This window comes from Carassius carassius, chromosome 3 (assembly GCF_963082965.1).
Source record: "Carassius carassius chromosome 3, fCarCar2.1, whole genome shotgun sequence".
Taxonomy (NCBI): domain Eukaryota; kingdom Metazoa; phylum Chordata; class Actinopteri; order Cypriniformes; family Cyprinidae; genus Carassius; species Carassius carassius.
In genome coordinates, this window is record NC_081757.1 from 18,288,398 (window position 1) to 18,304,976 (window position 16,579).

The window sequence follows — 16,579 nt, forward strand, 5'->3', positions numbered from 1 at the left end:
TTTAACACCACTGCCTTGAGGAAAGAACGACTTGGTTAGAAACGGTGCGCGTGCAATCATCCAGGGGCTGAATTACAACAACTTTAATGCCAATCACAAACGAGGATACGCGACACGCTCTGAAGCGTCAAGCTACGGAAAAGGCTTTGGAAGTCCTTTGGCAGAGAGTTTGGCCATCCGGACACTTTTTGGTGAATTGCAACTTTTGAGCACCAGTACGGTTGGTCTTTCGAAAGAGAAATTGACATTCCTGTAGTGGCCAAGTTAAGCTCTAACGTAGCCACCAGATGGTTGCTAAGAAGGGTTAAACTGTATCTAAAGGGAGTTGGAAAATCCAGCCTTTCTTCCACACGGATCAACTCATTGGGTGGGAGCAGCAAGAGAGACAAGAGTCCCCAGCAAATCAGCGGCTAATTGATTAAAGAGACTTCATTTGAATAGGGGGCTGGCAAGGTGCCAATCGCCTTTCAGAGGACCCCCCCCCCCCCCCCTCCCCTCCCATGATTAATCGCGAGGCATTATTGATAATCATAACAGGACACATGCGCGGTGGATGGGCTCGATTTCCGTAATTTTGAGCAGATTTGATAGTAATTTTTTATTCTTTCGTGGCTGATGCGTGAGCCAGCATGTCGCGGAGGAAACAAGCGAAGCCGCAGCATTTCCAGTCCGACTCGCAGCCGGTCCTAACCGAGCACAATGGTGAGTGCAAGCCCTTATCACACACATAAACTCGCGCTGCACTTTTTACCCAACGCGATTTCTACTTTTATTATGATTATTTTAGTTTAAACGTATTTATTGTGCCTCCCCCATGGAATTTTTTTTAAAAAACTCAGACAAGGAATTGATATATAGGCTATTTGTGCTACTGAAGGGACTCGCTGGAAGAGGTCTATTTACAGCTGAAAAGTTTTAGACCACTCAAAACTATCACTTTGCGTTACAACAAAATCACGTTTCATTTAGGTATGTGTGATCCTTCTAAGAATCCATTTATTGCCTACCATTCCCAGGTTTTTTTATTTGTATTTTTATTTTTTGGTCTCAAGCTGACTTGTGAAGGAAAGTAGGCTATAATAGGCGAAGTTCGCGTTTCATTTTATTATGAATTTTTTTTTTTTTTTACAAAATTCCCCAGTATTTATTGGTGAAAGTTAAAGCTCATAGAATTAGTTTTGTTCTGGCCCGTTTAAGTTGCCCACACAAGTGGGGATTCGTATGGTTTCAGCTTTTCCCCCTCCTCCCCTCTTCTGTTGGATATTGCATCTCTAGACTTCAGCAGCGCCAAAACCCAGAAAGAAATGATGTAATACGGTTATTTTTTTCCTTTTGTATATAGTTTTACACCATGTTATCTCACTGACCAGCTGTGCCTATCTCACTCCGTTATCGAAAATTATGTCATGCGACCTTAAAGGTGGAGGAGACGTCGGCGAAACTTATTTTCTTAAAAATATTTCCCCCAGTATTTCCAACTCTTATGAAACCGTAATATGTAAGACTAGTAGCATGTAGTTGCGAGCGATCGGACAACGAAATCACATAATATCATGTATAGGCTAATCAAGCTTTTCCATTATGACTTCTCACTTACAGCCTATAATTGAAACTTTTTGCGTCATGTTAATTTTGCTATACCTTATACAATAGAAGGGTATCGAAAACGTAGCCTACACCAATATGTAATCTTGTTCGTTTGCTTTTAATTCAGTTTTATGATCAAGAGCTGACTTGCTAGTAGCCCATGCCAGGTAGCTAGTTTCCGACACACACTGTCCCACACTGTGACCAAACTCATCTTTCATACAGTGCCCTGTCATCTTTTAACAGGTAGCTACATTTACTAAAAATGTTTTACGAGATATACAAATAATAGTCCAAAATCTTTATTAATATATTATAGAATTATTATTTCTTTGCACATGTAAAATAACGATTTTACAAGCCCAAATCTGTATGAATGATTCCTTTTTTTTTTTTTCTAAAAATGCTCTCCTACTAAATGTAGTAATTTAATGTAATAGTTTTTAGTTTTTGAACATTTCTGTCTCTGAAGCCAAGCAGGCAGTGACTAGGTTTTGTAACAGTTATTGGCTACACATTTTAAGCCTATTCTTGTTTTACTACTTTTAAACTGCATTTATCAAAGGCCGTCTCATGTCCCATCGAGCTATAAAAAGAATTTAAAGGGCATACTGAACACTCTGATCAGGAAAGTGTCTTACTTGTCTTGATCCGTTTTAAAACTGGGTGTTTCGGAGGAACTGTCTTATCTCTTGCTTAACTCAGCGTTTTGTAGGCTATCATGTTTCTGATTAGAATGGTACCCTTGAAGAGGTAAGGATTTTGTTTAATATAGAAACTATATCCAAATAATTTTCTTTCATTTATTATTATTATTTTGTTTTATTATTCATCTTAAATCCATTTTCAATATTCCGATGTGGAACATGTGACGAATTAACAGAAGTAACCTACTTATAGCCTACTGTTAATGCAAAAAGGAAAGTTAGTAGGCTATAGAAATATAGCACACCGTTAATTTAATGACCGTTCTACGGCAATCTTTATGTTAACATACATATAGAAACATTAATTATAATTAATTTTTCTATATGTAGGCTAACATAAAGATTAGTATACTGGCACAACAATACTATTAGCTCTTTAATATTGCAGTAAACAACAACGTTATTTTACGCTCCTCCTCTTCACGTTAATTCATTTGATTTCTGAGGTTATAAATAAAATAAAACTAAACTGCTTTTCGTTGCAGATCATGGGCCGTTATAGACACCAGTTGCTTCTAAATGTCACAACTTTAGTTTCATATGCGTTCGTAAAACTTACAATGTGTTTATGTATGGTTATAAAATAATAATAATAATATATATAGAATTATTATTTTATATATATATATAATATATTAATAATCGTTAATAATATAATAATAATATAAAGATAATCGTTTTCCCCTTGTTATAGCCTGTTTCTTTCTTCCTCTTTTTTAAATACTGATCTTCGCGGATCTGTGTGTTGAGATGCAATATTGAGTAGGCCTTCATCCTCTTATTGTAACATAGCCTATTACCTTTTAATTTGTAGAGAAAGAAATACGGAAATCAGCTCGTTGTAATTAAAAATTAATACGAGAACAGGCCCAGATTTAGCCTACATAATCTTGTTTGGCGACTGACGTGCAAAGGCAGGTACATGTTTTGCGATTACTTCTAGAATTTCAGAAACGGAAAAGAAAACAGATTTTCAAAATCATGGAATAGCTGGATGTTCCCTTTTCAGTTTAATAAAGAAGTGAATGGCAGTGTTTGTCAACCGCTGTCAGCTGACCAAGTTCACATTTTCGCCAAATACATCTCATTCAAAGCAAAAGGGCAAAGGCATAACCTGTAGGCTATGTCAGGTCAGAAATGTATTGCTGTCTTCATGACTTAAGCATTGGTAGGTAACTTTTTTCCTTAACCTTTGGTGTAAACCAGGTCTTGGTAAATACAGATAAACGTCCTTGGTGTCTTCTCACTTGAGAAAAGCAGAGAGGCTAATTTCCCCCCTATGCTTTGCTGCCTGTGTGAGGTATTAAAAAGCAGTATTACGGCTAGACTTAGGTGAGGAGTCTGTCCTTGTTGGCCTGTCACTGAGGGTGGGATGTAGAGCTTTTTTAACCTTTGTCAGGCTTCCTCTTTGCGGAGGCGAGGAGAGATCAGGTCACGGTTTGATCATGTGTACCATGTCTCTGACCTCCACCATGCTGTGCTATAGACAGCCAAACAGGGACTCGTACTTTTTTTTTTTCCTAGTGTGTGTGTGTGTGGTTGAGAAGTTGGGGGGGGGGGGGGGGGGGGGGGTGATGTGGATTAAGCTCAATGTGGCTGCTTTCCCCTTTCACCTTAGCAAATTTGCCACACACCCACCCAGAGAGATGACCCCCCCCCCCCCAAAACACACACAAGCATCGCAAACAACAGGGATTTTGTATGTCGTCAATTTGTCAGTGTTTATGTAGTGAAAGTTTTGAAAGAAGCTTAAAAAAATTAATAATAATAAATTATCAAGTCTCCTCTCACACTCGTCCTTTTAAGAGCAAGGCATAAGAACTGAGTATGAAGGCTCGGTGACCAGCAGAGAAGCCTTTCCCAGGCACACCATCTAGTGTTCAGTAGGAAGTTTTCTATGGCTTGAGAGAGAAAGTGAGGGAGGGACACTAAGGGAAAGCAGGAAAGTTGAGGGCGGGTGGAAGATAGTAAGAGACACACAAGGAGGTTCTGAGTGAACGGTAACTCACTCTTCGAAGTCACAACTAGCAAGGCGCCTGCAGCTGAGAAAAGTAACGTAGACATTAAAAATTATACTCATGTATCTTCAGCCTCTCTTTTTTTCTAGTCATTCTTTTTTCTTTTTTTACTTACCACTTCACCAATTCTCTCTGTCTTTTTTCTGTCTTGATTTGATTGGGATGAGATCTTTGACCTTCTCTGTAGCATGCTGACAAGACCCAATGCCATCACAGTGTATAGAACGGTTCTCATTAAAACTAGCTCTGCCTCACTAATCTACAGCTCAGCAAATAGCCGTGCACAGTGTACAATAGCTTGCACAAACTAGCGTCGTTTCTTGCTTTCCATGTACTTTAGAGTGACTTCGTATAGATACACATCTGGCTTTGTAAGCTACCCATTGTACATTGTCATTTGAGTTTGATTAAATTCTAAAAAAAAATTTTCTTTTCTTCGACTGAAAATGATTATTTAAAATGCTAATTTTTAATTTATTTGCTCAGATGCTATTTGATTTATTTTTGGGCATGCACATGTTTTTTAATTAATTAATATATTTATTCATTAGATTTGTACCATGCAGTGTTTACATGCAGAATAAAGCACATGCTTTATTAACAGGTCAGAGGTTGTGACAAAATGTCTCTTTGGAAAGTCATAATAATTTTTTTTATATATATATATTTCACGTCATTTGATGGTCGTCAAATCATTGTTTGGAAATAAATAGCTCAAATGTCCATCTTCTAGAATATGTATTTTCTAAGAAAACAAGGTGCTGTTTAAATCTAAATATTATAATTAAATGAATAATTATAGGTGTGAATTTGAATAGTCCACAGTGATGCAACATTTGAATATACATTTGTAAGGATACATATTCAAAAGTTACATTATGTTTAATATTATTATTATTATTATTTTATTCTTTCCAAAGACTTGCTGTTTTTCATATATTAGTAATATAATATATAATATATATTAGTCTCTTGCGGTAAATATTTACTGAGGAAGTATTTGTATTTTGTGATCAGATGAAGTGACTAAAATTTGCAACAGGTTGCACTGAATAAATTTAAGTGGTTTAATTTTTGGACGGAATTGTCATTATATTAAATGAATACTATATTATACTGTATATAAAAAGCGACAGTTAATGTGCATTTTTGTTTTTAATATTTTATATAATACCATTATATATATATATATATATATATATATATATATATATATATATATATATATATATATATATATATATATATATATATATATATATATATATATAGATTGTATTATATTATATATTTGAAAAATAATTTGTTCTAATAAGCAGTATGATATGATTTACACATTAATCCTTAATTTCTACTCAAGTGATCTTCTTAACTTCCCCCCACACTATATTTACTTTTCCCCCCTTTCATTAGCCTCACCTCAACAGACTTTTAATATTAAAACTTTTTCATCAAAAAAGTAGACTTTTTTCCCATCTGGGCAACACATCGTTTGTGTGAGACACGGCTTTACTGTCATGGCAACTTTAACGTTATCTGATGTTCCAGCTCAGAGAGACACAGGGGGAAGATAATCTCTGAATTAAACAGGATCTGCTTTAGAGCCAGTCGTGATGAGCAGGCTGGGCCCTCGCCCCTCTCCCCTGCTCTGACACTCCCATGCTGGGGAACAATGGGGAGCCATCCTGTCTCTCCACAGGGCTGGGACACACTTCTTGCAGGGGTTTCATTTGCAAATGAATCTCCACGATGATGAAAATGTTGAGAGCGAAGCCCCACAATGAGTGGGACTCATAGTGAATTGCAATTTGTAAATCAACTTATGTTTTATGTTAAACAGCATGATTTCTGTGGGACAAAAAGAGAGGAGGTGGGGTGAGAAAGAATGAGGAAACTGGAGAAAGGCCACAGCCCTAAAAGGGCTGGGAGGGAGGGAACTGAAAGTTTTTCTCGCTTTCTTTTGCAAATGCTTATGGTTCACTTTCAGGAAAAAGTAATTATTTAACTGTATAAATTAAGAAAAAAAAACAGCATGTATTCTGGCATGTGATATTATTACTGTATACTTAAACACTTGTTTAATCAAGCAAAGAGTTTCTTGCTCAGCCAAATGTTTTTTTTTTCTTTTCAAATGCTTGCATTGATAGTGCTGCATAAACGTTCACCTAAAACTAGTTACAAATTTTACTACTGATTGAATAATTATTTATTATTCCAAATAATTTTTAAAACCATTCTCTGTATTAAAATTATCATGCAATTACTTCATTTATGTTAAGCCTGGTATGAATGAATTTCTGTGCTTCTGAAGAGTGCATAGCGATCTGAATGCCAAAGACTTACTTGTTCCTGTCAGATCCTGATTGCAAGCTGACTGGATACAAATTAGTTTAGTGACAGGGATAACCTGTCCAAGATGCCTGCAGTTGGTTGAAAATGAGCAAAGTTGACAGCAAATTGAAAGTCTAATAAGTCCTTCAAATGGTTGATTTGTGCCTAGTGTAGACATTGAAGAGTATGAAATATTGGAAATCAATGGCCCTCTATGAAATTTCATTAGTGCCCATTGTTCTCAGTTCATAGTATTTTTATGTTTTGATGGATTATCTGAAGAAAATTATTACCTAAGGTGGTTGAAGTGATGGGACTTTGATACACATCTTCAAAGATCACTTTTAAGCAATATTTTAAAAGTGCTATTGATTTTGTCTCTTTTCTTATCCTATTTCATCATAGCTCTACATAGTGTGGAGGCCTCTTTCTAGGTTTTATTTGGTATGTGTTTCTTTTTTGATGGTTGTTTTTTGAACGTATGAGGGGGATAAGCATTAAACTGATTAAGAGAAGATTAACAACAAAAGAATTTGAACAGATAAAGCTGCTTCTTCAGATACAAAACATCTCTAATCACTAATCCCCCTGTTCCCCCCTCTTATTTTCCTCTGCAGGGGACACAGAGACCAACCCGGATGACTCCCCCTGTAAAGAATCGGGTGCCCATGTCTGCAGCAGATGTTGCGCAGAGTTCTTTGAACTATCGGATCTTGAACAACACCAGAAGAATTGCACTAAGAATCAATTAGTTCTAATTGTTAATGAAAATCCAGTGTCTCCTTCTGGAACCTTCTCCCCAGGCTCCTCTCCTCATAATCCTGATGAGCAGATGAATGATACAACTAATAACACAGATCAAGCAGAGTTGACAGACCTTTTGGAACAGAACGAACTTGAGAAAGAGGAGGCCATGGACACTGAGATGTCAGGAGTCTCTGCACCCCATAATGATGGAAGTGGACATATGGCAGGTGGCAGTCCACTCAGTGGCGTTGGAAGCAGCCATGGAGCTCTGGGTAGCACTGGGTCTAATCTGGGGAACTCTGTCATCTCTGCCTCACTACCTCAGCTGGGTAACTTGACTGAGCTGGGTAATTTTTCCATGATCAACAGCAACGTCATTATTGAAAACCTACAGAGCACCAAAGTGGCAGTGGCCCAGTTCTCTCAAGAGACCAGAGCAACGGGAGGACAAAGGGTGGCTGTGCCAGCCCTCATGGAACAGCTTTTGGCTCTACAGCAGCAGCAGATCCATCAGCTACAGCTCATCGAGCAGATTCGTCACCAGATTATTCTGCTAGCCTCACAGTCACCTGAGCTCCAGGCACCACCTAGTTCATCCCCTGTGACTTTAGGTTCAGGTACTAGCCCACTAACCACTCTTAGTTCCCATTTGTCTCAACAGTTGGCAGCTGCTGCAGGGTTAGCACAGAGCATAGCTAGCCAGTCTGCAAGCATTAGCAGTTTGAAACAGATGGCTAATGTTGTGCAGCTACCTCAGAACAACTCCAGTGTGGGAGAGTCATCTCAAAACCTTGGAGCAGCAGGGCCAGCTACAGTTAATGCCCTACCTTCAGACAAGAGGCCAGGTAATGCAGGAAGCTTGCATCCTCAGTTGGGAAATCAATCACTGGCGAAGTCATCCACACCAGCCTTTGCAATGGGAAGCCTATTGAATCCTGTGACTAATACCCTTCTACCTCAGCCCCCACCAGGCAACCCAATATTTTCCAGTGCACCGCCCAGTGTTGGTACCACAGTTGAGGATCTCAACTCACTGGCTGCACTTGCTCAGCAAAGAAAAGGCAAGCCACCTAATGTCTCTTCTTTTGAACCGAAGAGTAGCTCTGAGGATACATTTTTCAAGCATAAGTGCAGGTTTTGTGGGAAGGTGTTTGGTAGTGACAGTGCTTTGCAGATTCACTTACGTTCTCACACAGGTGAGAGGCCATACAAATGCAACATATGCGGCAACCGCTTTTCCACCCGCGGTAACTTGAAGGTTCATTTTCAGCGTCATAAAGAGAAGTATCCACACATTCAGATGAACCCATATCCTGTACCAGAGCATCTAGACAATATTCCTACGAGTACTGGTATTCCCTATGGTATGTCTATGCCCCCTGAGAAGCCAGTGACTAGCTGGCTCGATAGTAAACCCGTTCTGTCTACTCTGACATCTTCTGTTGGCATGTTACTTCCACCAACTATACCAAACCTGTCTCCATTCATCAAGAAAGAAGAGAATAGCTCAATGGCTATAAGCAGCCCTTCTCATTCTGCTAAAAGCGACTCAGGTCCTGCTGAAGCACCCATGAAGAACACAGATAATGTATTGGAAGAAGGGGAAAGTACAACCCTGCCTACCTCATATGAAAAAGTTGAAGAAAACAACCATTCATCCAGTCTAACTACCAACATGAGCTCTGCAGTGGAGGGTACCATTGAGTACACCACCTCCAACAGTCCTCCAATGGCCACTAACCCACTCATGCCCCTGATGTCAGAACAGTTCAAAGCAAAGTTTCCTTTCGGGGGTCTCCTTGATCCTCTCCAAGGTTCAGAAACATCTAAGCTTCAGCAACTAGTTGAGAACATCGACAGGAAAGTGACAGACCCGAATGAGTGCGTTATCTGCCACCGTGTTCTTAGCTGTCATAGTGCACTCAAAATGCACTACCGCACGCACACTGGGGAGAGGCCTTTCAAATGTAAAGTGTGTGGTCGTGCCTTCACCACCAAGGGCAACCTCAAGACTCATTACAGTGTCCATCGAGCTATGCCGCCATTGAGGGTCCAGCATTCTTGTCCTATTTGCCAGAAGAAATTCACAAATGCTGTGGTACTTCAACAACACATTCGCATGCACATGGGTGGCCAGATCCCTAATACCCCTTTTCCTGACAACTATCCAGAATCCATGGGATCCGATGCTGGCTCGTTCGATGAGAGAAACTTTGATGATCTTGACAACTTCTCTGATGAAAACATGGAAGGAATCGAAGATGGACCATACAGCAGCATTCCAGACACACCAAAGTCAGTTGATGCATCTCAAGACAGCCTCTGTTCATCCCCTACTCCACAGGAATCATTAGGCATGGAGAGCCAGGAGAAGAGTGCCAACCAGGGAGCAGAAGAAGAAGAGCAGTGTGACCAAGGGAAATTAATGGAGAACGAAGTAATGGAAGGAGACAGACTCACAAATGACTCATCTTCTCTTGGAGGCGACATTGAAAGCCAAAGTGCCGGAAGTCCAGCTGTCTCTGAATCTACCTCTTCCATGCAAGCTCCATCACCCTCTAATGGTACTATCCAACAGCAAAAGTCTCCTAGTATGGAGGACCGGCAGCAGAGGGCATTGTCATTAGACCACATTAGTGCGGGTCTCATGCAGTCTCATTCTCACAGTCCTGGAGCTCTGGATCTTACTTCAATTAACTCATCAAAAGATCCTCTTAGCATGCTTTTCCCCTTCCGTGAGCGAGGCATCTTGAAGAATACAGCATGTGACATCTGTGGCAAAACGTTTGCCTGCCAGAGTGCCTTGGACATCCATTACCGAAGCCATACCAAAGAGAGACCGTTTATTTGCACAGTATGCAACCGGGGCTTTTCCACCAAGGGGAACTTGAAGCAACATATGCTGACCCACCAGATGCGAGATTTACCCTCCCAGCTCTTTGAGCCTAACACCAGTCTTGCCTCCAGCCCAACTCCATCGCTTCTATCTGTTGGACCCTTGTCCTCAATGATGAAGACTGAGGTCAATGGCTTTCTGCATGGCCTTCAACCTGAAGTAAAAGACTTGCCCCCGGCACTGGTGACCTCATCTGCTTCCACTTCTCCAGTACTTTCAGCTGCCCCACCACGGAGGACACCTAAGCAACACTACTGTAACACTTGTGGGAAGACATTTTCCTCCTCAAGTGCCCTGCAAATCCACGAGAGAACCCATACGGGAGAGAAGCCCTTTGCTTGCACCATCTGTGGACGAGCATTTACCACCAAAGGAAATCTCAAGGTAATCACTGCTGAAAATGAGATGAAAATTATTTTCTCTGTTTTTATGAAATTTGAACTTTTTTCTTTGTTATTTTGCTATTCATGTTTTTGAAAAGCCAGCCAAAATAGGGATTGACTGTATAAACAAGTACTAATGAGGGAAAATAAGTAGTATGCTTTGTGAATAGTAAGGAAGGGGGGGGGGGGGTGAAAAGCACAAGCATGCATAAAGAAGTTATACAGAAAGTATACAATTATAAAGAAAGCATACAGAAATAATAAAGACGAAGTGGAAATGTTGAGTCATCCAATTTATATGAATATTGGGCTGAAACCTGAGCTTGAAATTGATGGAACAAAGCCAAGATTGCTTCACTTAACTGGCTTAACCACAGTTACCAGCGGCAACCACCCTTAGCAGTGGCACACTCACTATTTTTCCAGAGTTTATCTTTGATCGCAATAAATAAAAAGGCCAAGCACACACATAAACAGAATCCTGGTGGTTTTATATGGATATGTAATTGCACTAATTTGTGTGAAATTTGACTTGTAATAAGGTATAATTTTCAAGAAGAAATGTAAATATCAATCTATACATTTTCCTCTGAATAAATAAGTAGGTACTTTTTAAGTGAAGTATGAAATTGAAAATTAAATTGAATATTTTTTTTTTTCATTTTCTGATTTCACTGCATAAAATATTGATATAAAAAAACAATAATGATTTTTCAATGCATTAAACACTATCAGTTTGAAAAGATTATCATATAAATGGGGAATGGGGATCACTAAATCATTTATGAGCTTTGTAAATAGCAAAAGTAGCATTAAGATGAGAAAATGTACAACTCATATGTTCAATGCTACCCTAAGGGTTGTGACAATTAAAATTTGTTCTTTTTTGAACATTCCTGAATGTATTGCATGCTTCAAGGGTGAACTGGGGGCAACTGTCAGATACAATACTGTCCAGCACAATGAAAGTGGACAGTGCAATTTTCTCAGAACACACGTTTACCACAGGTCCTTTGTTTTATATGCAGACCACCATTCTCACTGAGTGAACGTTACAACATTTTAACCTTGTTTTAATAATTAGACAAATGCTGCTTCCAGTGGGCCTATTTTAATACTAATTATTATACTGGTCCTCTTTTTCCATTGCATCATCTCACGTGTTATTCATTTTAATGTTTCCAAATTTTAAACATTGTAGCTCTACTGCTTCTTTGTTTTTATACTCTTTAATTCCTTTCTTCCACTTCCTTCTCTCTCTCCCTCTCACTAGGTGCACATGGGTACCCACATGTGGAACAGTGCTCCTGCACGGCGTGGTCGCAGGCTTTCAGTAGATGGTCCCATGGCTTTCCTGGGCACAAACCCCGTAAAGTTCCCTGAGCTCTTCCAAAAGGACCTAACTGGAAGGGCTGGAAACGGAGACCCAACCAGCTTCTGGAATCAGTATGCTGCTGCTTTCTCTAACGGCCTGGCCATGAAGACCAACGAGATCTCTGTGATCCAGAATGGAGGCCTGCCCCCTCCACTGTCAGGGAGTGTGGGCAACGGGGGCAGTTCTCCAATCGGAGGCTTGACAGGCAGCATGGAAAAGCTGCATAACTCTGAGCCCAATCCTGCTCTGGTTGGCCTGGAGAAAATGGCCAACACTGAGAACGGGACTCACTTCCGCTTCACACGCTTCATGGAGGACAAGGAGATAGTGACCAACTAGAGAATCGTTTTTGTTGCTCTCATGAACAAATATACACTCTTAAACTGGCACACACATGCTCCCATATATGTGTCCATGAAAGAAAGAATGAAAAGCAAGAAAAAAAAAACTATCTGCTTTTGCTTGCCATTAAGACTTTATGAAGACGAGTTTGAAAAGAACTTGCTTTTTTTTGTACAATGTACAACATGTTATAGTTTTATGGAGCCTATTTATTAGTGATTATAACCTTGCTCGAAAAACCAAGTGGAAATATTAACAGTTACTTAGTTTTTATGTTATTTTCTGTTTTATCAGCAGAGTGAATCTGTATGAGTGTTTTAAAGTGTGCTTTTGACACTTAGCATTTCTTGGTAGAAGACTTCACCATGGCATTAAATTATTTTCTATCTGTAGTATGTGTTAACAAAACTTGATGTTCATGTAATGATTTAGAGCTTAAAAAGTGCAACATAAGGCTGTAAATACTGTACACTTATCTGTGCTAGATGATTTACACGCTGTGTAGAAACTTTCCTCTGAGAAATATCAACATTTCATAAATCCAGGGACATGGGCTACTCCTTTTCTCTCTGTCTTAGAAGTAAAAAGAAAAAAAAAAGAAAAAAGAAAAGCATAAAAAAAGTTTTCACCTGTTTATTTAGACCTTAGTATTTTCATTTGGCTTTTTACTACATTCAGTTCTCACTCTTTACTTGTGCTTATAGGATACAAAAAAACGGTTGTTAGATGTCGACATGAAGAGGTCCACACACTTACGAATGGGAGGGGAAAATGCCTTGTGTGATCTTTGAGGTTTTGCTGGGCTTTCAAACTGCTGCTAGGAACCAGCGTCTTTTGTTTGACATCTACTGCACTTCACGTGTTGACGCGCCCTATACATTTTTTATTTTATTTTTTATTTTATTTTTTTTCGGATGTGGAGCAACACATTCCTTTACAGCAATTGTACATAGTCTTACTCGAAGACATGGTCCATCTCGACCGGGGACAAATGATGATAGTGTTTTTATAAATATTATATAAATATATATATGGACTGTTACATGCACTTTCTTGAAAAGTTGGAAGATCTTTTAGGGCCCAGTTTCTCTACAGTTTAATACCTACTAACAACTACGATACTGTAATTCTTTACTCTAATAATCAAATACATCAGTTTTCCAAAAGAAAGAGTGTCGGTCTTGATGATTTATTTGTATTGCATTTATTTATTTATTTATTTATTTATTTTGCAAGTTTTTCCTATTAAAAATGATATACGTATTTTTTCATTTAAAAAAAATGTTGAGTTTGCCTAGTCAATAATCCTGTTTTTAGCTCTGGCAGAAATTCTTGTCTGATGGACTATGGATTTCTTCTCCCGACAGAGTGCATTAAACGTGTGAAATGTTAATCCAAAGCCGGTTACATATTTAACTTAAACGTGTCAGACCGCGTCCGTTAGGGTGCAAATGCAATTACAGGGCGCTTCATTAAAACACACGCAGCTCCTCTGCAAGTCACATTTCTGAGTTCATCATTCTGCTGCTTGACAGGTTTCAGCATCTTTAATTAAACAATCGATCGTTTTAGAAGCCCCTTTCTTTCAGCGCTTGTTTAGATGGATTGGTTCACCGTTCCTGTCTCTTAAGGAAAACTTTTTTCATGTAGACTAACCCGTTTTCTTTGAGTTAACAAGCTTTTAGCTAAGGTGCTGGCTATTTTATTTATGTACTTGTTTCATGTTACCCGGAGATTTTGGATTTAGCCGGACTGTAGCCTGTTTAGTACACGTTAATTATATATACATATATATAAACAAATTAAATAAAAAATAAATAAAAATAATATTAAAAAATAATAATAATAATAATTAGCCAATTTATATACATTTTGCGCTGTACAATACGATACGTTCCTTTGCTTTCCCCTTCTGGATTTCGCCATTTAACAGGATTTTGTCCTCACCAACAAAAGCATGAAATATTCTGTTATCGGGGTATTGTTATAATTTTAACATTGATTCTTGTTAATCATTCAACCACTTTTAAAATATATAAACCCTTTAAGGAAATGTCATTGATGAATAGTGAGTTTTAAAAAAATAGCTAAAAATAAAAATAATACTAACTATCAATCTTTCAACGTTTAAATAAAATATATGTCCTGGTTTTCACCAGCTGCATTTAATTTAACACACCATTGCACTTCCTGAAACGCAGGATCTGTTAATTCAAGGCTTGCATCCTCTCGCCCCACGCCGCCTCCTCCCCGGATTTTATAGCTGGCTAAATTCCCCAATATTTACAAGATCGCTATGCTAAATGACCCTTGCAAACAGTCCGGGAGCGGCAGAGGGTCCCCGCCCCTCTCAATCTGTGCGCTCACTTTGAGCTCCCGCGACAGGCGCTTTGTTTGAACATCAGCTTCCGGATTCTTCACGCGCATATTCTTAACAACATTGACAGGAAACCCCTTTCAGTTATGACATTTGTCATCGGTGTTTGACATTAAAGTTATCTGATTCAGACCCGAATCCAGGACGAATGCAGTTCATATGTATTTATCAAACGTGGGCCTATTTATCGACTACAGTTATTTATCATTTAATATAATTAAATCGTGAGAACCTAGTTGTTTTATTATTTTTTGCAGTAGTTGATGCTGTTGAACATTATTAAACAATGGACTGGTGTCAAAATCAGGATTTCGATACATAATAATAATAATAATAATAATAATAATAATAATAATAATAATAATAAAATGCAGATATTGCCAAATTGCATTTTAAACCAGAGAGCCATTGGCTACATATCTCTTTCAACTGTTTTTTTAGCTTTCAGTTGATAAATAATAATAATAATAATAATAATTGATGACTGAATATGTGATCAATTTTATAATAATAAAAAGAAAAGAAAAAAAAACTGAATGATCCAATTCAGTTCTTCAGTGTACCCTAATTCATGTAATTTTCTACTTTCCAGTAATAGTTCCCTCATCTTTTAAAAATAAGAAATACACACTTTGAATAAGACAGAACATTTAAAGAGATGTTCCTGTGCAAAACAAAAGAGATAAATACTAATCATTAATATGTTTTAAGGAATGTTCTCTGCAGTTGTTACACATATTTGTAATTTTTTGAATGATTACCTAATTTATTATTATTCCTCAGTGCAGAGTAATTTATCCTCTTATTTATAAAAACTCAGAACATATGGGTGTCTAATAATATGACTGAAACTGAAATGTAACATTATCTGATAATTTTTTTATGAAGCAGACAATTTTATATGAAGCAAAAGATTAAGTATTTATTTAATTAAAACACACACACACACACACATACAAACACAGAATGAGCTTTAGGAACGTCTGTACAGTACGTCTGTATATATAAAGGACTTTTGTACATGTATCTGCAAAAGACCATAGGAAAGTAAGAAATTGTCTACACCTAACCAGGTCACTGTTTATCCTAATTACACAAAATTAAGGCAGGGAATAAAATAATAATAATAATAATAATAATAATAATAATAATAATAATAATAATAATAAAGACTTATAAGGTGGTGAAAAAAAACACACAAAGATGAAGGAACTGAATGGGTTTCTTGTTTTATTGTTGCTTGATCATTGTTAAGTGTAGGCTACTCTAGTATTTATGCTCATGCTACAGGGTATTAGTCATATTCTATGATACAAGCCAGTATGTCGTAGTTCATCTAGATTACTTTATTTTAGGTTTTTGATAACTGTTTTATATTATGTGCATGTCATTCCATGAAGACATGCAATTTATTGCATTACATTTAACAAAAGTGGTAGAATATGTTTGAGAACAAGATTATAGCAAGGCTTTACATACCTCAGGTGAACTGATGCTATTCAGATTTGTCTGGTTAAGAACACACACTCTCAGAAAAGGCTGATTTAATAATAGATTGTATTTAATTCTATTCACTATTTAGTTTTTGCATTTGTGTTGCAGGCATATACAGTTAGGAGGTGTGGTGTGAATAATGAGGCAGGTGGCCGTTGTTTGAGTTTATCAAAGAGGAAGGTTATTAAATGTGACAGGATTCAGCGCTGTGTATCAGCCTCAGGGAGTTCTCAACAGAGTGTGTGACTTCTTCATGTAACGGACCCACCTCTGCTCTATATTGTCTGTGCTGGCTTTAGCCCCGAGGGCTGGCTGTGACTCC

General features: G+C 38.0%; 1 protein-coding gene across 2 annotated transcripts; it reads left to right on the forward strand.

The window, feature by feature from the left end:
- Positions 1-222: 222 nt before the first annotated feature.
- Positions 223-13,559, forward strand: LOC132122072 (sal-like protein 1). Of its 2 annotated transcripts, none has more exons than XM_059531951.1 (3): positions 223-702; positions 7,261-10,670; positions 11,943-13,559. In XM_059531951.1, exons 1-3 carry the CDS (start codon positions 630-632, stop codon positions 12,381-12,383), a joined length of 3,924 nt encoding a protein of 1,307 aa, XP_059387934.1. In that variant the 5' UTR covers positions 223-629; the 3' UTR covers positions 12,384-13,559. The 2 variants fall into 2 exon arrangements, with proteins under 2 accessions (XP_059387934.1, XP_059387942.1); XM_059531959.1 differs by lacking the exon at positions 223-702 and adding an exon at positions 4,257-4,345.
- Positions 13,560-16,579: the final 3,020 nt, after the last annotated feature.